This window comes from Pseudopipra pipra, chromosome 18 (assembly GCF_036250125.1).
Source record: "Pseudopipra pipra isolate bDixPip1 chromosome 18, bDixPip1.hap1, whole genome shotgun sequence".
Classification (NCBI taxonomy): Eukaryota; Metazoa; Chordata; class Aves; order Passeriformes; family Pipridae; genus Pseudopipra; species Pseudopipra pipra.
Window position 1 is genome coordinate 4266865 of NC_087566.1, and position 26532 is coordinate 4293396.

General features: G+C 44.1%; 2 protein-coding genes across 2 annotated transcripts in view; one reads left to right on the forward strand and one right to left on the reverse strand.

Moving 5' to 3' along the window:
- Positions 1-311: 311 nt before the first annotated feature.
- Positions 312-1878, reverse strand: POP5 (POP5 homolog, ribonuclease P/MRP subunit). Its single transcript, XM_064675491.1, has 5 exons — positions 1791-1878; positions 1578-1720; positions 1356-1505; positions 771-854; positions 312-592 (listed from the first exon to the last, which is right to left on the reverse strand). Exons 1-5 carry the CDS (start codon positions 1808-1810, stop codon positions 489-491), a joined length of 501 nt encoding a protein of 166 aa, XP_064531561.1. The 5' UTR covers positions 1811-1878; the 3' UTR covers positions 312-488.
- An 881-nt stretch (positions 1879-2759) lies between these two features.
- Positions 2760-26532, forward strand: part of LOC135424302 (calcium-binding protein 1) — a 72627-nt gene continuing 48854 nt past the window's right edge. The window contains exons 1-2 of the mRNA XM_064675463.1: positions 2760-3043; positions 13502-13591. The gene's annotated coding sequence lies outside the window, so the exon portion shown is untranslated. The remainder of the gene's footprint in view (positions 3044-13501; positions 13592-26532) is intronic.

Sequence of the window (26532 nt, forward strand, 5' to 3'; positions counted from 1 at the left end):
ACTTTTATAATGGGTGGGATGGAGTTGAGCCTTACAGCTCTGCCTTGCATTCCCTGTACTCTCTGCTCCTGTGTACACAACTGGTGCTTTGCTGACTCAAAAAATGGATATCCTGTGGCTAACAGTGCACTGAAAGATAAGGTAAAATCCAGGTTAGTGCTTTTTTACTGAAGGAGAATAACTACATTCCTTGTCTGTGCCAACTGCCTAAAGCTCACTTCTACCTCAGCATGAAGACCACATTGAGCTGCTACACTCCTTAGGAGCCCTGGTGGCCTGGACTCTTGGAGTGAAACAGGCAAGTGACCTGCTTAAGGGAAACTGTATTTTATTTTTAAAAAAATTATTGAAGAACACTTGGAACAGGGAATGAAGTATAAATATGAACAGGTGCTCTTCCTGTGCCCTGCTTTGCTTAACACTGAAGATAACTGGTCACATCTTGATTAAACAAGTTCAGGATGGAGGTGAACAGTAACAAGTGACGTTCAGTCTGTCTCTGTGCCGTCATCATCCTCCTCATCTCCACTCTGAGACTGCTCTTCTGTAAGGGAACAGCTCAACAACGACTTCCGTATACACTGTCTTTCCTCTGCAATAAAGAAAGCAACAGAGGGTCATTACTTGGTCTCTTCACATACACTGGAATATCCTCCACTTCTAAAGAAAGAAACATTTCTCAGGCCAAGAATTCAGAAGTAGCCCAGCATATCCTACAAAATCCCCAGGAGTTGAGGCTGCATTTTAGTAAAGTGGCTGGAGGAACTCACCTTCATTTGTACAGTTTTGCAACAACATCAGCAGCTGTCTTCTGTTATACTGAATCAGAAATTTCTGACATGTTCTTATGGTACCTGTAGAAGTCACAAGAAAAACAGGTAACAATCTACACAACCAAGTGCTTCAGAGCTGCTGGTGTATTTTCCAAAGAGCATTGTATCAAATGCCCCAGCAACCAATTTTGTTACTGCTGAGGAGGGGCTGTAGACTTCATTTCTGCACTGCTGAGTTTAAGTGGTGGAACAATAATTTCTAACATGCAGTGCCTGTTAGTTCCCCAAGGGTTTTAATTTCCAGGATATAGAAGATACTATACTTTGAAAATATATTTTAAAAAGAAAACAATGTCATCTTGTATTTGCTGGTTTTGTGATAAATGTAACGAAGATTCAAGCAAAATTAACGAGGCTTTCAACAAAGACCTGCTGGTGCCTGTTTCTTATTTAGATCTGTGATGTGACACACGAAGTGTGTGACATCCGCAGCTGCACGAGGGGGTCCTGGCAGGTACAACTGATCTCTGTCCTCCCCCCAAGCCCCAGGGCCTGTCCCCCAGCCCCGGGGCAGCTCCTGACCTCCGACGTGCAGGGTGTTGAGGGCGCAGGGGTAGCGCTGGGCGCGGCTCTCCAGGTAGCGCACGAAGGGCAGCGCGGAGCACAGCAGCCGGTACGAGTCCTTGCGGCACCGCAGCAGCACCGTCCCGGTGTAGGCGTTCAGGTACTTCACTGCGGGGACACACACGCATCGCTGAGCCCGAGGAGTCCCGCACCCCCGGGGGCCGCGCGTCCCGCCCGTACCTGTGAAGGAGATGGAGCAGCAGGCCAGGCCGTAGTCGCCGTGCACCCGTCCGATGGCGTCCCTGACGGCGAGGCCCACGGCGCGGTCCTCGATGCACTGGCGGCAGCGCGGGTCATCCGAGAGCACCTCGCACAGCACGTACCTGCGGACAGCGCGAGGTGAGCGGCGTGAGGCGACCCCGCACCCGGCCCGGCCGCCCCCGCCCGCCTCACCTGTTCTTGAACCGAACCATGGCGGCGGTACGCGCGGCCCGGACGGACGGCCCTTCCGACCAATGGGCGAGGCGCCTCTGCCGCCGTAGCCAATCGCCGCCGCGCGAGGGCGGGACCAAGGGAAGGGCGGTCCCCCACCGTGGTCCCGCCTCCCTCCCTCGAGCGCGCGTGCGCAATGCTGCTGCGAGCCCCGGCCGGTCACGGAACCGCCGAATCGCGGAGTCGATTAAGTTGGAAAAGACCTCTGAGATTATCGGGTCCAACCTGTGACCCAACACCACCATGACAACTAGACCAAGGCACTCAGTGCCACGTCCAGTCTTTCCTTAAACACTTCCAGGGACGATGACTCCACTACCTCCCTTGGCAGCCCGATCCAGTGTTTGATCACCCTTTCTGTGAAGAAATTCTTCCTAGTGTCCAGCTTGAACCTCCCCAGGTGCAGCTTGAGGCTGTGTGCTCTCGTCCTGTCGTTAGTTGCCTGGGAGAAAACCCCGATCCCCACCTGGCTACAACCTCCTTTCAGGGAGTTTAGAGAGTAGTAAGGTCTCCTCTGAGCCTCCCCTCCTCCAGGCTGAACACTCCCAGCTCCCTCAGCCGTTCCTCATAGGACACGCACTCCAGACCCTTCCCCTGCTCCGATGCTCTTCTCTGAACGCGCTCCATCCTTTAAATGTCCTTCCTGAGTTGAGGGGCCCAGAACCGGTCACAGCACTCGCAGTGCAGCCTCACCAGTGCCCAGCACAGAGAGACGACCCCTGCCCGGGCCCCGCTGCCCACCCAGCTCCCGGCACAGCCCGGTCCCGATGTCCCTTTGCCCCCCGGCCCCTCCCCGGGTCCCCCCACGCGCCCCCCTCCTGCCCCCGCCCTCCGCCAGGGGGCGCGCGCGGCGCGCGGGCCGCGTGAGGGGGCGGCTGAGGGGCCGCGGCCCCGCCGGGTTCGCTGAGGGTCCGAGCTTCGGCTTTAGCCCCTCTCGCTGCCTTGCGCCGGCCCGCCCTGGCCGAGCCCGCCTTGTCTAGTGCGCCAAAGTGTGAATGAGGGAGACGGGACGTCTCCGTGTGACGGGAGCCGCAGGAGGTCCGAGGGAGGAGGACGGTCCGGTGCCGGTCACCCCCCGGCTGTGGGGCGGCTGCTGTGGGGCCGGCACCTGCCCCCAGAGGGCTTTACCAAGAGTGTCCAGTTCCTCCCCAGTGCTCCTGAAAGGGCTCTGCTGCCGTAGAAAACTCCAGAGTTTGTAGCTCCTTGGGCTCCAGGTACGGGGGGGTTTGGGCACACGTGCTAAGTAATGAAAACAGCTGAGGGAATTGCGGAACAGAGCTACTTCTTGTTTCTGTCGTGGTTTCCAAAGCTGTGATCTGGGACGTGGTCTGAGGAAGCAGGGAATGCTCTTTGCAAAGATCTGGTACGAGAAGAAACTGGGGAGAGGGGAATGGGGGGGGGGGATAAGGGAAAAGGTGTGAGGTGGGAGAAGAGCTTCAGCGAGGTCCCTGGAGTCAGGTCACACGGGAGCGCTGAGGCACTATAGATTAAGTGGGAACTCATTGCTAATTCAGAGTGGAAACATCTTCTTTAATGACCTTCATTCCACACAAAGAAAACAGTGATAAACCCAGTGGAAATCCTGTCCTGTGTGATAAACTTCTGCCCTCTGAAATAGATGCCTGCGCTGCTGCTGTCTCCCCGTGGCTATTAACTCCTCTCTCCTTCACCTGTGATCCCATTTTCATGTTGTGCTCTTTTCTGAGAACTGCAGAATATGAGTTGAGTTGCCTGGGGAGAAGAAAGCACAAAGTCCAGTATGGACTTTCTAAGAGGCCTTTTCTCTTGGGCCACGATCAAAGGGACTGGGGGCAGTTTGTCAGTTTTGAAGCTAATGCAGATAGAAGCATTTTCTCCATGAGAGGACTGCATTGCATTGATCTTTGCCATATTGCTCTGTGTTTTAGTATCCAAAAGGGGATCTAGCTGTCATCTGTTCCACTTGTCAATACAATGAGCTCCTAGGTGATAAGCTAGTCTCACATTTTTTAACAGTATCAAAGTCCATGAAGATTCCCACTTACTTTCTTAGTGGAGTGAGGTCCCAGCTTAGCCTTCCAGCATAGCTGACCAGGTATATTTGTCTGCTGCCCCGGTGTTTGTGGTGGCATCCCCCATCCTGCCTTCTGACAGGGCTCAGGTTGCCCTGTGGTGCTCAGGTTGCTTTTATCCATCCCTTCCCTTATTTCCTTCTTTTTGCAGAGGCACGCTGGGCTCTGACAAGCAGAGCATGTGAGTGCACTCTGCCCTGTAATCCAATAGGACATGTGCACTGTGCATGCTACAGGCTGGGCCCTGTGCATAGCACAGGCCTCTGTTTTCGGTCCAGAAGGCTGATTAGGAGAGACACGGTGCAGAGAGCAGTGTTGTAAGATAGCCTTGTCCTGCCTCATTTCACGTAGGATATTGCCTTTAGTTCCCTGCTGTTGGTTTGGGGGATGCACAGAGCAGATCTGAGCCACCACAGCTCCCTGTGCAGTCACTGCCTGTGTCAGTACAAGGTGTGTGAGTCCGATCAGACATCGTGGTGTGCTGAGCTGACAGCACAGGACTAAAAAGATTACAACATCTTCACTTTTTTTTTTTTTCCCACCTCCTCACTCTCATCCTCTGCCAGCTCTGCTGTATTGATCCAGTGTCAGGGATACAAGAAACTGTTGCAAGGGATGGTGAGTTACACAGTCAAGGTGGGAAAGAACTGTCGCCCGAGAAAAGATCCGAGAGAGAAAAATCAGAAAATGCTTTTAAAATAGAACTGTGGGTCAAGAGACCTGCCAAGTGAGAGGATGGATGTCTCTCCTGCAGACTTGGAGAGACAATGAGACTCAGGATAGCTTATCAAATAGAGATTATGAACAGAGCATGTGAGGACAGGGGGAAATAATGTGCACTGTCTATAGACGTTAGAGACGATTTGTAAAGCAGGTTGAGAACTTTGGATATAAGATTCCCTATCAGAATAAGTGTTCACCAATGATTGTCCAATAAAGTGGTGATGCTGGGGAGGTGCAAGACAAATACTGAGGTGTTGTTTTCCCAACTCCTGTTTGTTATGTGTGGTAGTGTGCCTGTGGAGGGGCTATTCCCAATCAGTCTGGGTTGACTCAGATTTCTTGGTTTGAGTTCATGTTTTGACATTTTACTGCAGACTTGAAGATCTAAACCTTCATTTCGGATTACACAATCTCCAGATTGTGGGTTAGATTGCATTTGTATTGTATGGAGTTAATTGTGCTAATAATCTGTAATAGACATAATGCATATATCTTACTGTGTGCTGCCAGCTCTTGGAGTTTGTATGTATTTACTAAAATTAAAACTAGCAGCAAATGTGTCCACTGTAAGAAACATATATTAGTGAATCCTTGCACTCTTTTTGGACGTTTCCATTTTGTAGATGAGGAAACTGAGGCACAGGTGGATTAAACAGTTTCTTCATAGAAAATAACTGTCAGTCTGGAGATGCAGAGCAAGGACACTATGAAAGCAGAGAAAACCCATGTGTTAGCACTTACTGTGTTGGAGTATAGGTCGTGCATGTTGCTCGTGCATAAAGTAGCCAAGTAATTACGTTCTGCAGTAAAATTAGGATGCATTGATGCTCCATCCTTGTGATACCACTGTATGGCCAACACCATGATTTTTGCTTCCCCCTGGAAACACAGAACTGAATTTGCCATCAGGTGCAGTATTAGAGTTGAGGGTGACAACCACATTTTGTTCCACTGGATGCACATTGCATCCCCAGATAACCCCACAGCCGAAAATACAAAACAATCTGGCTAAAATTAAAACTGCTTCTTAAATCCTGTCTGATGTTGCCCGAAGCTTTTTGTTCAGTTTATCTTCACAAGGTCACTGAGACAGAAGAGTGCATTCTGTGAGCCTGCTGGCCTGGAGCCTTTCATGCAGATGCTTTCATTTAACATTTGGGACATTCTCCTTCTCCCTTTGGTCCCTTTTTACTCCCCCATTTTCCATGTCTCTCTACTCCTCCCTTTTGAGCTCAGGTTCCCTTGGATCAATACATGTAGGAATAAAAGCTATCCTTTTTTATCCCCTTAACATGTAATCACCAGTCAGAGCTTTCTGGACACCCAAACTGTCAGGGGTCAGAGGCTGCTGGTCTGTCAGAGCTGCCACATGAGCTGCCACACGTGCTGCCTGCAGCACTGCCCTCATCTTTGCTGTCATCCTGCCACGTGGAGTAATTGTCTTGCAAAGCTGTGTGTTTGAAGCAAATTCTGCTTCTGCCTCTTTCAGTGCTTGCAGTGTGGTCTTGGACTACTTGTTTAGGATAAAAATAGTAAATTCACATTTCTTTCTTTTTTTTTTTTTAATAGTCAAGAACAGGACGTTGCAGTTCAGATTAATAGGGACTGTGTGCTCTGAGAGACATTCCATGAGTTGTAAGGTGAGCTTCCATTAAGATATCAGAAATTGGGAGCCGCTTTGGAAGATTGAAGCCAAATTTTAAGATCTGATAAAGGGCACGAGTGTCTGTGAGTTTGGCACGTGCTGTCTGGCGTGAACACAGGATCAGGAGCCTCCTGTGCAGCCAAAACCAGCGTGAGAGAAGAGTAGTACAAAAAAAGTGATGTGCCAAGTGAGAAGCTGGCCCTCAAATTGTGAGCTTTGTTTTCACCAGCTCTACAACAGGAATGATTGCAAATACTTTACTCACAGATATATGTTAAAGTTAGTAAACTGTCCACTTGAATGTTATTATTTATAAAATGTAGTAGAACTGCTTCTGTAAATGAGAGATCTGTGGGCAGCACACTTCATTTGCAGAAGGAAATGCTGCTGCAAGAAGGAAACAGCTGTTTCCAAACTAGTTAATTAAATTGAGGCAAGAACTAGAATATTAGTTCAGATAGTTCAGGATTCTTTTCTCTTTCCTTTCTGCATTAGGGAACACAGGCTGAACTGCAGGCCACATAAGTTACTGAGTAGTCTGCTGTATAAAACCCCCATATTTAATAGCTCCTTAACAGGGATGTTAAGATGGATTAATTATTCTTTGTTCTGGTCTCTGAAGATAAAGAGTAATTACTATTAATTATGTAAAATTGAAAAATTGCTTCTTTACAAAGAATCCAGTAGCATTAGGGAGATTTTAACTTCTTGCTAGCTGTAGGGAGTCCTACAACATTCCATAATGTTATGGCAAAGGCTGCCATAAACTTAAGAGCGGCCTCAGCAAGTCTTACTCACTTTCCAGCCCACACTTGAAACCAGTATTTTCAGAGATAACAGATCTCAGAGCAGCTACAGAGGCAGGACTGGGTGTTTTGTTCTGTGCTGAATGGCACTCAAACAGGAGGTACAGTTTGTGAGGCTTGTTGTCGCTGAGGATGCTGTGAGACTTTTTCTCAGTAAATTTCCAGAAACCTGTGGAATAAGCACAGTAAAACCAAAGGGAAAGTATTAGAAACCAACAAACAACAGTAACAACAACAACAACAACAAAGCAAACCCTTGAGTCTGCCTATCTGGGGAAGAAGCTTATTAAAAGAAGTAACCAGTACATCTCCTGTGGGTTAGCACAGACAGCAATGGAGACTGTGTTGAGATATTTGAATTTAGGTGAAAAAGAAAAATAAATTAGAATTTTTACAAGAGCAGAGCACTTTCAATTACATAAGGTTACTGGATAGGTTTGCCTGAGACCTGGAATTCCTAACTGCCCCCTTGATTTCTGTTGTCAAAATATGTAGGTTCATAGCTTCCTTTGATATCAGTATGAGTTGGGCACCTTCCCATGCATAAAAGTCTGACCCTTAATCTCTCCAGGCCTGAGGGTAACATTGGCAAAATGAGGATAATAACTATCTGCTTCAAGGAGTGCTACAAATAAATTATTGAGTTATTATGCACTTAAATAATGTAATAACTGAGATAATATAAACTCTTGCGGCATAAACATATCCTACCTGAGTGACCTTCTCCACATATGACTTGGTGTGGAGGTCACTCTGAAACAGAAATGATGTGTCTAGTGTTGCTTGCCTTGCAGATCTTTGCTCTCTGCTTTTCCTTTCCCCCGAATTCCCATGAGCAGATTAAGCCAAGGCCCTATTTTACAGTAAGATGTGTCTGCTTGTGTTGCCGCACACGGAATAATCCTTTCTCTACGCGGCTTTGGGTTTAACTCTAGCAGCCTGGAGCAGCACAGAACCAGAGCCTTCTGCAGAGCACTTGTCTCCCTAATGAGGGAGGCAATGAAAAACATTTTCCAGTGCATCCATCACTCAGTGCTGAGCCGAGTGGACAGGAATCCTGGAGCAGCCTTATATAACCCGTGCCTCTGCCTGGCCCCGGCTGGGCAGCGGCAGCGCGTGCAGGGGAGAAGGGGAGCTCTGCTGGAGCTGCTCGGTGGGGCACGGCCGGGGCTCCCCCTGGCAGCTGCAGGGTCTCGGCTTGTACCGGTGTCAGCTTGGTGCAGGCAGAGCGTCAGTCACTGCCTCGCTGGGGCACACGGGGCTCAACTCTGCCTGACCCGCTCTGACAGAGACCTCCCCACCCGTCTGTTCTTGCCTAGATCCAATGTTAGCTGCAGCGTCCCACAGCCCAGCACAACAAGGGAAAGGCCCGTGAAAGCAGAGTAGGGTGCACTGTGTGTGAGCAGATTTGAAGGGGGAGAATCAAGAGCACCTCTATTTCTCTTGTGCTGACTGAGGATGCTCACAAAGACCAGTAAATGCAAACAGATTTCCAGAGGCGATGGTTGTTACAGATGAGAGAAGGCAAAAAGCACTGGAAGCATCTGACCTATTTTGGGAAGCTTGCTGGGGCTTTTTACTTTTATTTTGTTCAATTTTGTTTTTCGAAAGATATACTTGCACCTGAGTCAAAGAGAGTAAATATTTATCATTTTTTTAAACTATATGCACCATGAAGACAGAAACAAACCAAAAAATATCTTGCTGGATTTGCGAGGCTGTTGTCACCAGTCGCCCTGAGGGCACAGGGGTTTGAGCTGCACTTGAGATGCCTTTTGCCTGCTGCTGGTTGGTCCCAAGCTAAAGCTCCCGGTGATGCACATAACAACCTTTTTGCAGTGCTTGATGGCATCTGCCACAGTGAGATGATTTGGGGGCAGTTGACCCAGGGCACATCCCTCGGGCCCCCTCAGTAAAATTCCATAGCGCTCATTCTGGAACTCAAGGAGTTGTGACTGTGTGACCTTCTCTGTTCCTGTTTCATACCTCTGAAGATCATGTTTATCCTGCTGTAACATTAGTGACTTAATTAGAGCTGAATTTGGTCCTACTGTCTCTGAACATGAGCAGCTCCCATCTAGTCATCTAAAGGATCAGATCTGGTTTCTTCTCTCTCTCAGTATTGGTGGCATCTGGTTTCATTTTCCATCTTTCCTGAGGGAGCTCACTTTTCCCCACATTTCAGCATATGCTTGTTGTATGTCAGCACCCCGGGCTGCCCATGTGTCTGTGCCAAGCCAAGTACCACTTTTCTAGCCAGCAAGGGACATGGTGTAAGGACAGAATGTGAGACACATCAGGGATTGGTGGTGTGGACTGTGCATAGCTTAAAACCAGAACCCGCTTGCAGGTCAAAAAACTAAACTGGAGCCAGTTAAGTGTGGGGGTTTTTTTCTATGTGTAGGATGTGTAGAGGTAGCAAGATTTTCATCCTGTAGGAGCCTGAGGGACACCATTGCCAGGGTAAATGCCAGGGTGGGGCACCATTGATGGAATGACAGGGCTGGCAGGGGACACCACACTCCCAACATTGTACCTTAATGTGCAGCACTGTCTGAGACATGGCATCCCCATTTATCTCTAGATATGCTGGCATGGGAAATTTTCTATGTGTAATAGTTTGTCTCCAGGAGATGGATTGGTTCCTCTAACTTGTTCCACCTCTTCTCCTTCCCTGTCCCCACCCACAACTCCCTCAGCTTTGTTTGTGGCACACAGAGGGACAGCTATTCAATCAATAATGATGAAGTTATTTTTTGTTAGATGTGGGATTTTTAAAAAGCAAGAAGTGACGATTTTGAGTGTTTATTAGATTCCTCTAAAACACACATTCAACTTCAGCTCTCAATATTTTAATGTATATTGCTACATAGATAAACTTATTGCTTGAAAAAGCATATGTACTCTCTGTTATTTCTCTGTTATTATAATGTTACCCAGTATTGTAAAATCAGCATCTGTGACTCAGATCACAGACATTAACAAAATAATTTAAAAATAATTTTATTTAATTAATTAACTTAAATTATACATACTGAGCTCTTTTATTTTGGGGACTTGCGGGGTGCAGGTATTTCTCTGTAAGTGTGGGGGCAAGCAACTTCATTTGTCTTTTAATAGTCTCTTAGTATCAGAGACGGATGATATCATCTCATATTGAAGCTCATTTTTTAATAAAACTGCAGCAGTTTATAACATGGATACAGAGCTCCTGCTCCCATTCACGTTCCCTCCTACTCCACCCCATGTTCACCACAGTGACAAGCACAGGAAGCTGAAGGACATGTACTAAATCTCCAGTTCAGTTCTTTAGTGCCTCTCACACGTTACAGCTGCATGGAGGAGGTGATGTCTTGAGGACAGGGTATAAGCAACTTCAGATTAAGTAATGGACTTAATAACTCCCTATCCCAGCAGACTCTTTGTGGCTGTCAGTGTAACCGTGTCCCTGATATCCAGTCTGCTGTTTTCTGTATCGTTGTTCATAAGCTCCCACCCTGAACAGCAATCAAACTCCTCAGGCTGTGCCGTCTGGGGGATTATCACACTCGCTGGGCCGTTAAAGTCACTTCTCCTCGAGTCTTCTGCCTCTGAAAAGTGCCCCAGGCTAATCACTGTGAAATGTGATGCCTGTCATGTCTTCTTGTTCTGGTGTGTGCAGCAGGCCTGTCATTCACTAAAAGCCTTAACATCTGTTATTACACGGTGATCCTCACGCATCAGGCTTCCAAATAAGAAACTGGTGGAGTCCAACAAGGTATGGCTCAGCCCTGGTTTGCATAATTCCCAGAATGCAAGGCAACTTGCTCTCCCTTCTGAAATCATTAATAAGCAATAAGAATATTATATAAGCTGGCATCTTTTTTTAAACCATGATAATTTCAAATGCTATTATAATTAGGATGAAGATGAGAGTTTGAGCTGGGGGAGGGAACAGAGAAAGGATTAAGCTGATCTCCACCATGACGTTAGAAGGTGGCTTTGTCTGTAATATCCTAGTTTGGACAATAATGGATACACTTTAGAAACATAAAGAGGCAAATAGACAATTTATTTGAAAGTATTAATCCTTTTCATCCTGAAATGTTATCTCTTGCCTTAAATAGGATCACAGCTTTCCAGTCCACTTATATCCTGACTACTTGACCCTTTGGAAACACCTGAAAAGCAATATATGTTTGTGTTGTACCCCTGGTGACTGTCAGCTCCATAGTGGGTCTCCTAAAGTGGACAGAAACGTTCTGTGGCTGGGAATGTCTTTGTCTAAGCCAGAGTGACTGCTAGGTGACTGTGCCTGCAGTGCCATCACATCACAAGAGACGTGGCCTCTCGGGTGGCAGGTCCCAAGCCATGACAGATCAGATGTGATATTTTAATGAAAAAAAGTTTAGTGTCTTGATGGAGCAGGCGGGATTTGCTGGAGAAGGCGGACCAGGTGAAAATATGGTTTATAAATGCAAGTAACAGGGCCGCTTCCTCTGGAATAAGGAAGATTTAAAAAGTCACTTGTCAAAATCATTTCCCTCTAAGGCTGCAGCAGCCCTCGGATCTGAGCATGTTCCTGATGTTCCCCCTCACTCACATGCACGAACACGGGGAGGCAGGCGGGAGGAGGCAGCTGCACTGACACACTATGGGGTTTGCAGGAACACGATGGCAATTTAGAGGAGCGATTAAAAGATTGCAAACATTTATTAATAGCTTTGCTGCTGCAGCAGCTCCGCCGGAGGAGCCTTGCTTCCTCAGGGATGCTCTTACCTCCTGCCTGTGCCCTTCCAGAGCTCTAGAAACTGAAAAGTCAGGTTTGGACTGGGTTTCAGTTTAAAGCCATCAGACTGCAGACCACATTATCCCAGGAGCCAGAAAAGGGGACAGGGGGGACTTGAGTATGGGAAAGAAACAAGAGAAGGTGCACAGAGCAAAAAGAAAGGATTTGTTCTTTCCAGCTATTGCTTGGCCTTTCTTTTCTTCCCTGTGCTGCTCTCCCTTTCTCTTTTGCTCCTCTTTGCCCATTCCTTTTCCTCTCCCTTGGGACAGAGTGACTTTTTGTTCAGTGCACTGGCACTACATTCAGATGTGAGTCTACCGTGTCCTTTTGATACTGTATAACAAAATCAATGAAAGACAGGTATAAGAGCAGTATTGGAGAGGATCTGCTGAAAGTTCTGCAGAATGATCTAATTTTCTATATGAGCACAATCAGTTCCTTTGCAAATCTCCTGACTTTGTCCTTGTCTCTTCAGAGACATTGGGGAAAGGGAGAGGTGATGGTTCAATGAAAAAAAAAAAAAAAGAAAAGAAAGGAAAGGGCAATTGGCTGAGCAAAAAAATCACCTTAATCTTCATGGCTGATCCTGCTGAACAGCAGTAAGCACCGTAAATGAGATGGGCAATTCTGATGTTTGAGTGCAGAATATCTGAGACATTTTTATCCCACAGAGCAGATGATGGTGACTGACTGATACAAATTTGCAACAGGAGGATATTTATCCTACGCATATGGTGACCTCCTCCATATTCCTATCCACAGTGGAATAATCAGTTTCTTTCATTTTTTGTTTTTTTCAAACTGGGTCCTAAGAGAAACTGAAATGTCTGGACAGCCTAAGAGGGATATATTTTTACTGCCAAGCAACGATGACAGCAGATATAAATGCTTGTGTCCCTGTCACTATCTGAAATCCTGCTGGAGCTGAGATGGATGACAGAGCACCCCAACCTTGGCCAACAGCATGGCCAAGGGACTGGATGTGCCACTGGGCATCGGCAGCTTTTACCTGTGCTTAACTTTTTTAGTTCCCTTGGGATCGTTTTTCTTCTCTTCATACACACAATTTAATCATCCCATTTTTCGATTTAAGAAAAATCTCGCTGCATAATTCCTGCATCTGTGCTTAATGCAGAAGAATAGGCAGAGGGGAAAACAAAGTTGATCCAGTGGACCAGAAAGGATTAAAAATATGATGGTTAAAGAATGAAGGAATGAAATTAGGGTCGAATTAGGAGTCCTGCATTATTCTTACCTGAACCTGATTCGAGCTAATTTGGGGTTTTTTTAACTGCTTCCTCTGTTCCTTGAAGTTTTCGGTTTAAATACTTCCTTGGTCAGTTTTCAAGCGCAGGGTTCAATTTGGAACTTGACCAGCTGAATTTTTGTGTATTGCAAGGGGATGTGGCTTATGGAAAACACCTGATTATCTCTGTTTGCTTTGTATGCCCTGCTCCTTGTTGGAAGCTACACAAGCTGAGAGATAACATAAAACATCCTCCCTTGGGATATTTAAGGAAGGTCTGTATAAATTTCTGGGGAGTTTGGCAGAAAGCCTCCTGGACCTTAAAAAGGCCTGCTTTTCTAAGGAATGTATATAATACTTTGAATAATCCTAGTCTAAAAGACAGAACCCACCAATGTATTTGGGCTAATTGCTCCTTCACTTTTGTCTTTAGGAGCTGGAATTCCCCGTGTTCAGAGCAGCCAAAGAAGGACATCGATGAGGATGAAACAAACCTGGATGTTGGAGAGATATCTGGTCTCAGGTGAGAAAGGATGTAGACAGGATCCTGCAAACACCATTTCAACAGAAGGAACTACTTTTGGGGATGCTTTCCCTCTCATTTCTTGTTTGATGGTTGTAAATGGCAGCCCTTTCCAGGTAGTAGCAGCTATATTGCTTCAGCTGCTCTGTGAAAATTCTCATCCTTTCTTACCAGTAGCTATTGCACTCCCACTGGTTTCAGTATCTTTAATTTCCAAGTTTGCTGTGTGTGGCACCAGAGGATTGCTTACAGTCTTGGGACAATTTGGACACCTGTTGGTGGAATTGTTTTATCAGGATTTTTTTTTTCATTTCTGAAAGGCTATTTTGGGATCTTTGTTGGCCTTTACAAATATTTAAAGCAAGAAATTGTATTTCATCAGCATTTCCCTTGCTCCCATTAGGACCTCAGCCCTCACTAAGGCTCTTGCCTCATGTGTACCTCATTTTCTTTTTTTAAACTATTTTGTTGCTTATAAAAAAAAAATGTATTGTTCTTAAGTATGACAACCACCACTCTCTTAGTTTTGGAACTGTCACTGTGGGCTTTGCCACTGGCATTCCCTTGCATTATTAGGACTCCCTCTGGGTACACTGGACATGTCTCTTGAAGTAATTGCAATTGTACTTCGCAAACGAGCAAGGAATTTGCTTTCCTGTGTATTGAGACATTTCTCTATGTCCTGTGTCTTGTACTGGCTGCTGTCTCTGCATCCAAGTGGCAAGTAACAGGACTATAGCAATGGATAAAATAACCTGCACTGACCTCAAAGTGTTAAGTTTCTGAATTGATAAATAACATTTATTAGTGAGAATAAAAGAATTCTAGAATGCCAAGAAAGTCATGAAACTTCAGGAGTTTACCTGTTCTGTCCTTCTCCCGTCATGAAGGGAAGGCAGGGCTTTGACAATGTTACCAGGGCTTTGACCTCTGTGATTTTCTTTCTCAGCACAACACAGAGCTGGGGGCAGCACTTGGGCACAGCCCAGATACACCCTTGAGACACAATTAACCTGCAGTTGCACAGCCTTTGTAAAGGTTGGATTCCACAGAGAGGCTAAGGAGTGTAGGGATCAATAGCAATGCAGCTGGATCTCTTCTAATGGGTAAGAGAAAAGACAGTGAGGAGCCTGTTCCTTCTGCCCAGGGAAAAGTGGGGAGGTGAGATTCATGTTGTTACTCACTGATGTGGGAACATTGTAAGAGAAAACAGAGATTATTCTTTGTATCCTTGTTAGGAGACACAGAAGGGGTAATAATGAGGAAGGGGAAGACAGGTTACAGGTGGTAGCAGAAAGGAGAATTGTCCTTTTATGAGTGCCAATAAATAACTTTCTAAGTGCTGAGAAGGTGGTAGAAAGCATGACAGAGGTCTTTTCAAGGTTTAGGTTCTTCTATGGAGTAGGTCCCTTCTGTTTAGAAAAAAGTCATCGAAGATAAAATATTCCCAGACATGAATATAGAAAAGATGAGGTTACACATGATGGACTTACAAAATTCTGAAGTAAGTCTGTTTTAAAACTCTATCAGAACAAAGTCATTAACTTTTAACACAATGTACCTTATTGGTTTGATGATGAATTAAAAACTGGAGGGAAAATGAAGAAGCAGCTCATGTAAAGCTGCATCATCTTCTGCCTCCCTCGAGACAACAGTGTATCACCTCAGCTGGTAGCAGAAAGTCTGCCAAGCTTTGTCATCGTTTGCATCATGACCTGAGAGCAAACACCCCCCCTGCTGTCACACGGGGCAGTGCTGGCTACCACTGGCAGCACCACAGTGGCCACAGAGCTGGGGAATATTTGCCTTATATTTGCCTTGTCAGCACCAGCTGGCAAACGGAGGGAACTGAAATATATTGCTCTGTGTATTCTGTTTGTGTGGATCAGCATCATCAACCTTGCTGGTCTTCAGTTCAAATAACAGCTATTTGTGAGTTTTGTTTTTCAAGATTCTGCTTGCAAAGGTTTGACTTCACCTGAAATGTGTGACAGTCTTGATTGCCTGTCCTGTTGTCCAGAGCTTGAATTCTCACACAATGCTCGAGTGAGCCACAGGACACAGCCATTAAACTTAGTTTATGGAAAACATACCAGAATCACTTGGATCACATTATCTTAAACTTTCCATGTGAAGGAAATGTAGCACCAGGAGATTTCCTCATGTCCTGTCTCCAAATCTTGCTTTCTGCTTTGTTCTGTGTGTTTTATTTAGTTTAAGAACAGTAATAACTGGCTTCCAGACCCTGCTTGTGTTCTCCTTTGATCTTGACTTTGTATTTTCTTCCCTACCTGATATTCTTTTCCTTCCTTTTAACCCAGTATTGGTTTAAATTATTTCCCCCACCATAAGTACTCACACCCAACCCCTTCAGTCTCTGATAATCACAGCAAATTGGTATGATTTTCTTGGCTAGAACTTGTGCTTTACTTACTTATAGCGGTGTTTATCCTAAAATTCATTAAATGTCTATCTTTATTGTCTTGGGTTTGAGAAAGGACATGTCTCAGGAGAGTTCCATTTGCCTCTGAATAAAGTCAATATGAACAAATAATTGCTAGAATTTCTTTACCTGCTGTCCTATGCAAGTTCAGGAAATCACACCAAGGAACCAAGGAATTGCTTTCCTGCAACAGCACTAGAAGAGATAGAGCTGTCTATCAGCTAGGTGAACTTCTCTCACAATGAAACAAGCAAATCTGATTTTCTTGTTAAAATTCTCATGTTATTTCATCATAGGAAATACAGAGATGTGCCTGGTAGCACACCTGGCCCAGAGGTGAGGGTTTGGCAGCTCACCTGCTTGTTGCTGTGCCCATTCCCTGAACAGCGTCACCACATCTTGGTAAGGAGAAGTTCTTTGTAAGCAAGGTGAGAGGTTCAGTCCCCGAGATCTGCTCAATCATTTCCATGACAAACCAAGTACTGGGTTAGAAGCTCCAGCTGAACACCAGGGTGGTGAGCATGATGGTGTGGACAAAGGGTTGAAGTGCCAGCGTAGATTTCTAAGCCTTCTTGACAGATTTTACATTGTTCACAAAGTGATGTGACTTTTGGGTGCTTATGAGCAATGGGCAGAGCTGGATTGTTTAGTGTCCCTGTCCCCCAAGGCCACTGCCCTTTGAGAGGGAACAGTGTGTGCCACTGTTTGGCAGCCACGCTCCCAACCTGACGCAGGCATTTTGGGGGGGCCACGGAGCTGGCAGAGATGACTCATTCCGCCTCAGTGGCTCATTGAGGAGCTGCAGGGAGAAGCTATTTATAACCAGACCTTTCAGGTTCAGTGCAGCAGCATCTTCAGCAGGAGGGGGACGGGAATGGGGATGGAACATAAGACTTCCCAGATACAGATCAGCTCCCACCTCAGTATTGTTCCTAGAGCCACACAGCCACCAGCTGACTTCAGCCAGCATCTTTTCCAAGTCTTTTGTCCAGCTGTAAGGGTGCCCTGGTCCTGGTGTAAGATTCTGCTGATAACTCATCAGCTCCTCAAAGAGCAGGGAGACAACTGTGAATATCATCAGTGTGAAGAAAACACAAACTCTTTCTAGTGTAGCTGCTATGCTGACACTTGCTGATTCTTTCTGACCCCTGGCCATGGCATTATCACCTTTATCTTTCTTTGTCTCTGTGTTTATCCTGAGCTCTTTCCCTGGATGTTTTCAAACAGTCTTTATGCTGCCAGCAAATCCCATTTAAACCTCCTGAGGTTTCTCTTCTATACAAGCTGCCACTGTAAAACTGTAGTTAGTTTTCTGATCTTGCTGTGGATTCATTTCATCTTTAGGTGCTTCCATGACTCCACATGTGAAACAGAGATAATGATACCCCCTGGGTTAAGCACAGTGTGATCTACAGCAATGAAACACCACCTAAGTGGTAGGACTATTACCAGAGAGAGTCGCAGTACAATAGGAAAGTGTTTTACACAACAGTAGAGGACAGCATGTGTTAAAGAAAATATTTACTACAAACACACGTCATTGTATCTAGGTAACTGTAGACTTTATCTTGAAGCGTGTTAGCACACATAAAAGTTGAGTTTTCTGTTGTATTAAACTTCTTCAAGTTTGTTCTCTTAACTGGCTTTTGAATTCAAAGCCATGAGGCACCAGGGATCCTGTGGCATGAATCTTTACCTTGTTCTTGTTCTACCTCTGTCCTATTCTTAAACCAATTTGTGTGTCTGGAGCTGGGCTGTGGTTAGATGGCTCCTTGGCTCCTGTCACTCTGTTGCTTCTTCCCATAGCTTAAATGCTGCATATCTAGCCCTTCATCTTCTCTTTTTCTTCTCATTACTTCTTTCTTCCTCTCCCTTCTTCATTCAGTAGGCAATTGGCTCAGCAGTGTGTGGCTGGTGCACGGTTTGAGGAGTGTAAAGACTCAGTGTTAAGGCCATTTAGTAGATCTGTAGATTTCTTTGGGCGTCTCTCTTTTGGCTGTCCTACATCCCTGTGCTATGGACCCAGAGCTATATTGGCCTATTTACAGTGCATTGTGTTTATTGTCTTCATACAGAAGCTGTACTATAAATAACTCTTGACTTCAGTTTTGGCAACCAGCTAAAGGGGAGGTCTACCCTGCATAAACCAGTGCTTCAATGATAATTTATTTCTTCAAGTCCAGCTCTAAGACTGCAGAGATATGTCTGAGAATGTGGCACATACCTCATAATCTGAGGTTGCCTCTGCACAGTAGCCCAAACTCTTCCTATCTGCCACATCATTTTCCTGAATCTCTGTTTTGATTTGGGAAAAATAGACATCTGGCTTTTGTGGTTGCAAATAGACCTCTGAAACATCAACAAAATGTAGCTGGTGCAGAGATATTTGTGTTGGTCTTGAGAGAAAGAGACCATATTTCAGGGACATGAGGTGTAGCATTTGGGGGGTTTTTTGAGTGGTAAACTAAAATGTGCTTGTAACTTATAAGCGATTATAACTTGAATGTCAACTTTGCTCCTTGTCTCTTTCTTCAGCAAATTTTAAACAGTAGATAAAATGGTTCTTAGAGCTGTTGGTTTATCCCTTGGCACCTCAGGCACCATGAGTACAGTGTATGGAAGTGCAGCTGGCTGCCCTGGATGTCTCACCACCTCCCCTTTGCCTGAGGCTTGCAACATTCCTGAGCAGACCCCTGGAAGGGGATCCCAAGGATGGGCAATATGGCCAGAGAGCACACAAGGAGATTTGTCCAGGTTTGACTTCGTGAACCCAGAACCAAGAGGGTTGGGAGGGGAAACCAAGAGAGTGCATACATGTCAGAGACTGAAAGGATTTACTTCCCTGCATTTCCAATTGCTTGTTTTCTATCTGGGGAAAATCCCTTTTGACAGCCCAGGCGGTGAGCTTCTAATTCCTGTCTCCGGCTCATTTTTCACTTCAATCCCTCAGCGAACGGATTTTAATGCTTGATGGATTCAAACAAAATTATTTCCGTTCCTGTGGCTTTGCAAAAGCCTCCAGGGTGTGTGTATGTGTGCACAGGGGAGGAGGGATGGGGTTTGTTTTCGTTACACTCCAGTAAGCCTCCTCTCCAAGGGAGACCTATTTCATTTCTTCATTTAGGGCTTTCTTGCTGATGATTCCCCCCATGCTGTCCTCCTGGCTCCTGGGTCACAGGAGGGCCTGTAAAACATTTGCTGTTCCAAGGGGTACAGGATGCAATGTTCCAGATCAGTGTTTCTGATGCAAGTGGGGATTCAAATAATATGACCATACTGTGCTTCCAGGAATAGCACTAGACTGGGGGGAATAACTGTGGGAAAACTTTGATGCTCCCCTGCTCTTGCTGGGAGTGAGACACCACCACAGGCTGAGAGATGGGGTTGGTGACTGAAGCATTGCCTGGGTAATCAGTGTTTAGCATTGACATCTTGTTTGAACATGCATACAATTCACCCTACTGCCATTGTAATGGACAAGTGTTGCTTTTTATTACCATTTCCAGCCTCTCCTGCCAGCAGAAATCACTGTAGGGAACTGTGCGGGGAGTCTTCTTGCATAACACTCAGTAATCAGTAAGAATTTCAGCTGCTCAACCACCATGTCTCTCTGCTGGGCTTCTTCCACAGAGTTCTTGTGTCTGGGAGGCTAAACACTATTAAAATGCTCAATATCTCACCCTTCTATCCAAGCCAGATCAGCATCATCATCCAAATTAACAAAGCAATTATTCTATGACACACAGCTCTAATAAGGACTTATAACTAATAAATGCTAAAGATCCTCATTCTCTGAAGGATTTAGAGTGTAGCTTAAAGTTGATGATCTCTCTCAACATATGAGACTACTGTTGTTAGGGTGTGCTAAGCCCACTTGGTGATACCATATCTAGATTAAGTTATTTCAATTTATTATAACAGCTCCCAAGCTGTCACTTTGTCAGGCAAGGCAAAAATCTTGTTCCTGAACTTGGAAATGTGTTCTGTGTTCCTCTTCAGCATATGCCTGTCTTCGAAGACAACCTCCCATGTCCACAGCCTCCTGTGAATATTTGTTTGGAGCTATTGATCATCATAAATGTGTGTTGTGTCATGTTTGTGAAGCTGGTGGATCTGGGGACTACAGAGTGTAACTTGTCTGTTCCATTTAATCTATCTCTTTATGTTACTTCACAACCCCAGTTCCTCTAACTTCAGGTTTTTTCAGTATAAGTATTCTAATTCTCATTTTTTATTTTGTTAAATACATTGTCTAGAGAGGAGAAGCCCTGTTTTATTAGCGTGGTTTTCTAATATGTTGCATCAGAGACTATTAACTTGCATTATAAATACTCAAAATCATGCATAAAGTATACATTGAAGTTTTAGTTGTAAATATGGTAATAGCATTTCAGGAATTATTTATCTAGTTAATATGTTCTTGCATGTAATTGTATTTTTATTTTAACTTCAAGGTTTCAAGCCAGGGACAGTAAATTGAAGTGTTAATGAACTTTGGAACTCCATTAATAAAATGATGCAAAGTTTGTTTGGTAGCAGAGGACACTAATTTATGAACCAATAGATACCACTGACCTGAAAGCTTCAGCTAATTGTTACAGCAGTGGTACAGGCAACTCTCCTTTTACATATCTTTAGACTATAAAAAATAAATATATCTAATTGACAGTTTGCAAAGGATCAATAAGAAGTTGAACTAATTGTGAGCAAAATAAGAGTTCTTAAATTTCCATCTTGTCTTTCCACTGGAAAATGTGGAGATTTTACTGCAGATGTAGCTGATTAATTAGCCTTGTCCTTTGCCACCAGAGAAGGGAAGTAGACAAATATTTGGAAAATGTGGTTTTTAAATACTGTCCTTTCAGCTAATGTTCTGGATTGCTTCTGTGGTATTAATAATGTTTATTAATATTTTGGTTGAACATTTTCCTAAGTCACCAGTGTTCCTTTTGCAAAGGCGTGAGCTGTGAATCCAGCTGGATACCATTGGATTTACTTGCTGCAGATCAAATTATCTGATGTTAAATACATATTAGCATATGACTGCACCAGTTTTATCAACAGGATTTGCCAAAAAATGATATATTATTTTAATACTGGTTTCCACCACATTGTTGGGGTGAGGTTAATGGAGACTGGAAGTTATTCCTAGTGACAGAACACAGTGTCAGTACCACTGAGAAAGCAGCATGTCGCGTTCTTCCTGCCACTTGTCTCTTTTAGTTGGTGACTCTGAGACCAATAAGCCTTTCCTTCACTGGAAAGTCTTAGGGAGATGGCTGGTGTCTTTCAGCTGGAAAAACAGCATCAAGCTTTTCTCAGCACTCTGTGTTGTACCAACCTTCCTACGTGTGCTGCCATTTGCCCAAGTCTAGCGCTTGCTGTGCCTTTGGCACCGTAAACAATGCTCTCAGCCACTACCCTTAATTGTTTTTCGGGATCCTATTTACTCATATATCTACTCTCTATAATCCTTTAATGGTGACAAGCTTATCAGTGTAATCTCTGCATTTTACCTGGATATCCCTTGCTCTCTGTGTTTTATTTTTTTAATTGCACACAAGGCTGTGTCTAGCATGGTCCTCGTGTGCCATTGTCCAATTTAATAAATGTTTCATTTCCTTTCAAGCTGATAGTGTATTCACTTCCCACTGCAACACTGAGCTTTCCCTCATGAACAGTTCACTGGAGGTGGCACTGCAATGGTATTGTCTGTGTCGTGCAAGCTCTGCTGCTGCTTGCAAAATGTGCAAAGCTGACCCAGGACATTTCTCACATCTTCTTCCATATGCCAAGTATTTTCTCGGTCCATCCTGGTTGTCATAGAGCACATGTGATTCTCCATGGTTTGATCTTTGAGCTAAATGTGCTTATATCTCTCAGAATCTCTTGTATGGTGTATTTTGTGTTTTCATTGTGTTTAGATCTGACTTGAACTTAATGCTGGACTGGATGATTGCCAGGGGTTGGTTCTTTGACCTTCCATCAGCCTTGAAAATTTTGAGGGAAAACCAATTCCCTATTAAGAGGACAGACCTTAATCTGAATTTTCTTAAAAAATCTCAGGAGAGACATCCCTTAGTAAGCTTTGAAAAGGTCAGAATCAGCCAGCCACATGCATTTCTTCAGGTCCACTTTCCTTTTTCTTTTTTGTATTTGCCTAAAGAACATAAATCTTTACATTTTATTTTTATGCAAAGTGCAATATCTCATAATGCATATGGATTTCTAAGGAGTTTTCACCGCCTGAATTGACTGAAACCTCTTAAACATTTCAAATGCATCAAAATTGAGTATTAAGGAAAATAAAGCTTTTGATTGTCTTCCTTTTTACTGGCATACATGGCTTTTAGATAAACATGGATTTCTAGCACGTACACATGCAATTTATATTTTCCCAATTGCCTTCTGTATTTCCAGACTTTCAGTTCTTCTGGGCATCTTGGTAGCTTCTTCTTTTCTACTGAAGTTACACTCCTTGGCATCTTTTTATTCCTGATACCATATGGCACTCTTTAATCCCTCTGCACCCAAACTGCTTTCAAAGTTATTCCTTATTAATGACGCATTTCCAGCTGTCTCTGCTTAACCCAGTGAAGGCTTTTGCCTTGTCCCTGTTCCTGAGCCTGGGCAACTGAACAGTTCCAGTAGCCAGGGCTGTGGCTTGGGAGGGAACACGCTCCAGGCACAGTCCCTGCAGCAGATGGCACAGTCTGGGAATGGACTCACCAAGGGGAGTGAGTCCCCGGGTTTTTCCAAGAGGAGGAGACCTTGTAAGTAAGAAGTAAATTCAAAATGCAGCCAGTACTATTTGCGTGATGACAGTGTATGACAAACTGAAGTTTCTGTAGAACACAATGAAACTGTTGGAGCAATTGTTCCCATGGGAATCCCATCACAGGGAAATGACCCGGGCACTCGAAGGAAATACCCTTTAGGGCACTTCCTTGAGAGATTGTTTTTGGAAGAAAAAAATCAATCTCCGGAAAATAAATCTAATAAAGCCCAGTTGGTTTGCGTGGCATTGAGCCCTGTAAAGGTCCGTGCTAATTCCTCTTGTCCGGTGCTCTGGTGGAAGGAGCCGACATTGCCGCTGAATGACAAAAGCACCGTGTGAGTCCTGTTCTCACACGCTCTTCCCAGGAAAGCCGGGACAGCCGCAGGGGGGTAAATGAGCAGATGTTTTTTCCCTGGTGTGGGGACACCTGCTGTAAAAGGCACATTGCTGGGCCTGAGAGTCTCTAGCTGCACCCCTAGAATTTTTCTTTTGCTGCTATGGATTGTAGTCTCTGCATGAGTTGTTGCTGCTATTATTATTATTACTGCTACTATTGTTATATTACATTGTTAATAATATTATTGTTAATTAATATTATGTGATGCTGAAGCTCTGTTCCCCTTCCTCCAAGATGCTGTTTCTGCCACAGCCTTTACTGCCTTTGATCACAGCCAAGAAAATGGCTTTGACATTGTATGTATTCCCCTAGCCCACTGCAAAGTCCTAATCCTTCTAATAGCTGGAGGTTTTCAGTTTAAGTCTTTTATTAATATTCAATCTTAATTGTAAAGCACTTCAGTGATATCCAAAAGCCTGTCTTACATAACAGTCTTATCCACATTTGAGTCCTTCAGAGCTGGAGTGTCAGGAGAAACCTCTGTTTGATCTGCCTAGTCTGTCATTAGTCCTCACGCCTTTAATGCACAAACCCATTAGAAATTAACAATACCTTTCAAATGTCTAAGCTCAGTCAATGTATATTTTTAAATATTTGATATTATTAGAAAGAGTATGACTTGCTGTCATGTTCTTATTTAAGTGGTGTCATGAGCACAGTCTCTATACAATCTTCTGGGAGCCTTGTTTGCAGCTCTAAATCATCTGAAAAGTGAAAGAAGCCGTAGGAAATTGAGGTAATTAAGGTATTTCATAAAGTGCCAGTGTTGATAAGATCTTACTATGCATGAGGTTTTTGTCAGCTGGGTAAATAGATGAGAGCACCTGGAAACTGGGAACTACTCCTTTCCTCAAGGTGGATATCCCAGAAAGTCACTGGAAAGGAAGAAAGGAGAGGTGTTCTTCCTAATCAATAATAACCCTTTTTGAAATATGGCTCTTAAGATTTTAATTCATTGCAGATGATCACTCCTTTTCCTCTTACACTGATTCATCTATTTCAAGCAGTTGCCAGCTCTTCCCAATTTTTATTTATTTTGGTGAAGACTAGGAGTGAACCTTCAAACTAACAAACTGGCATGTTTAGAATGAACCTTCATGTCTACTTCTCTCAAGGAGAATTTTTTCAGGGGATTGATTCAGCTCAGATACATATTGTATCTGAACAAAGACCAAAGTGTAAACTGAGAGCCTTCACAGTCAACTAATGCAGGAAACACACAGTTTTAATACAGTTTGATGTTATTAATAAGCAGATAAAGGAGAGATGTGAACTTGGGCTTCAGGCAGCAAATATAAACATCTCCTGAAATCCCACCTCAAAAGACAAGGGACATAACAGCACATGTCCACAGTTTGCATTTAGAAATCACATCCAAAAGCACATTTCTGTTTCCTCCAGCTTCTGTGCATGCTGTGTTAAACGATTTTTATAAGCTCACAACACTTTCTCCTTTGTATCTGAACAGAAGTTCTTAAATCCTAAGACCTGAGAACCCCTTTGGGAAGCAGGTGTTACTGTCTGTGCTTCACATGGAAGGAACTAAGGCATAAGGCAGTAAAGCTGAAATCCCTGTAGGAACTCTTCACTGGGGGGAAGATATCAGAAGTTATCATTTGTGATCAAACAAAATCACAGGCAGTCAGGGTGGTCATGAACTCGCCTTTGACACCAGTTCCCTGCTCACACACCAGTGTATGATGCCTGCCCAAAAACTGCAAAGCTGATCTTTGTACTGCACAGGATAGAAGTAAATATGAAATAGAAATGCTTTGCTAGATGTTTACTGGGATTCCTTGGAAATTACTAAAAACTTGCATTATTCAATGTCACTTGGTAATTGTACTAATGAGATGTTGTGAGATCCTCTACCAAAACATAACACCCCTTTGAAATGAGGCTACAAGCATTTTACAACTAACTTATTTGTACAGCCGACAAATTACTTCATCTGAACTTGAAAGGTAATTTAGGCAGTGTTACTACCTAAGTTGTAACTTTGTTCAGGACATCAGCTCTTTTATTAAATTCTAGGAAAAAAACCTAATTAGATCTCCAAGATGAGGAATTCTCAGTGCCTTTGTCTAGTTTCTTGTGCCAATGGCACTGGTAGCAGCATCTTGCCCCTCTCTCCCCGTGAGCCTGCTGGCCCAGCAGGGAGGTGGGCATGTTTGCACAGGAGCTGCTTCAGCTGCTGCTTGAACAAGGTGTCCTTCCTCCACTGGCATCCCAGGGCTGTAATTTTTTGTCCAAAAGAGACTACTGGCTGCTGATGGAAACCTGACCATTTTTTGTAACTCATACAGCTTCCTTTCTGGTTACAAGCCATATGTGCAAACCCTGTCTCTCCCTGGAGCTGTGTTCTACCAGAGCTGTGCTGGTTATATACCAGTATCAGTGTTCATTAAATAAAATATTTGAGAGAGAGCAGCTCTATGGAGAGAGAACAACTGCCCTGGAGATAATGAGTGATTCACTCCAGCTGATCCCAAATGAATTTCAACTCACTGTAGTTGTTTCATACTCTCGCCCGTTGTATAACTGAGTTTATGTTGTATAACTGAGTTTATGTTGTATAACTGAGTTGCTTCATGACAGTAGCTCATATTTTAGTTGGTGGCAGTGAAAGGGTCAAAGGATGAAAGCAGCAGCTACTTTTATTCTGATTTCCCAAGTGCATCAACGGTGACAGAATAAAATATGAAGGCTGATGTATGATAATCTTGATACACCTCAATACTCCTCCCATTGGAAAATAACCCTCTCCCAAAATAAATACAAGAGGTTTTCTTTGCCAGGAGACTGGCTGGAAATCAGGCTGCCAGGCAATGAGCAAGCAATAACAATTTATTTAGCCTTGTCCCCAAACCACTTCCAACCCAAACTGGCCTTCAGTGCTGCTCTCTTTCCCTTCCATTTCCTGAACTAATTCTTTAGGCAGTTGATAAATAATCCTTTTTTTTTTTTTTTTTTTTTAAACTAGCAAAGATTAAATGTTCTCAGTCAGAGAAAAAAAAGCAGGCTTTTTACCTGATAATCAGGGATCCTTTTTAATGCAGCTGAAGAGTCCACCTGTCTCTCTAAAAAGCAGCCATAATCCTGTGGTCCAGATCACATTTCAGAAAGAGATGACTCCATCACATATGCAGTTTATTGTGCTTGTAAAACATCTGCATGGGCTTGTGAAAAGCTTTGCTCTTACAAAGGAGAGTTCAGGTCATCTGAAAGTGGAAAATTGTGAAGTGATTTAATTTTCTCCCTTGTATATTAATTAGTGATCTCAATGTAAGCCAAAGACAAGCTGACCAACTGAGCGGTCCTTT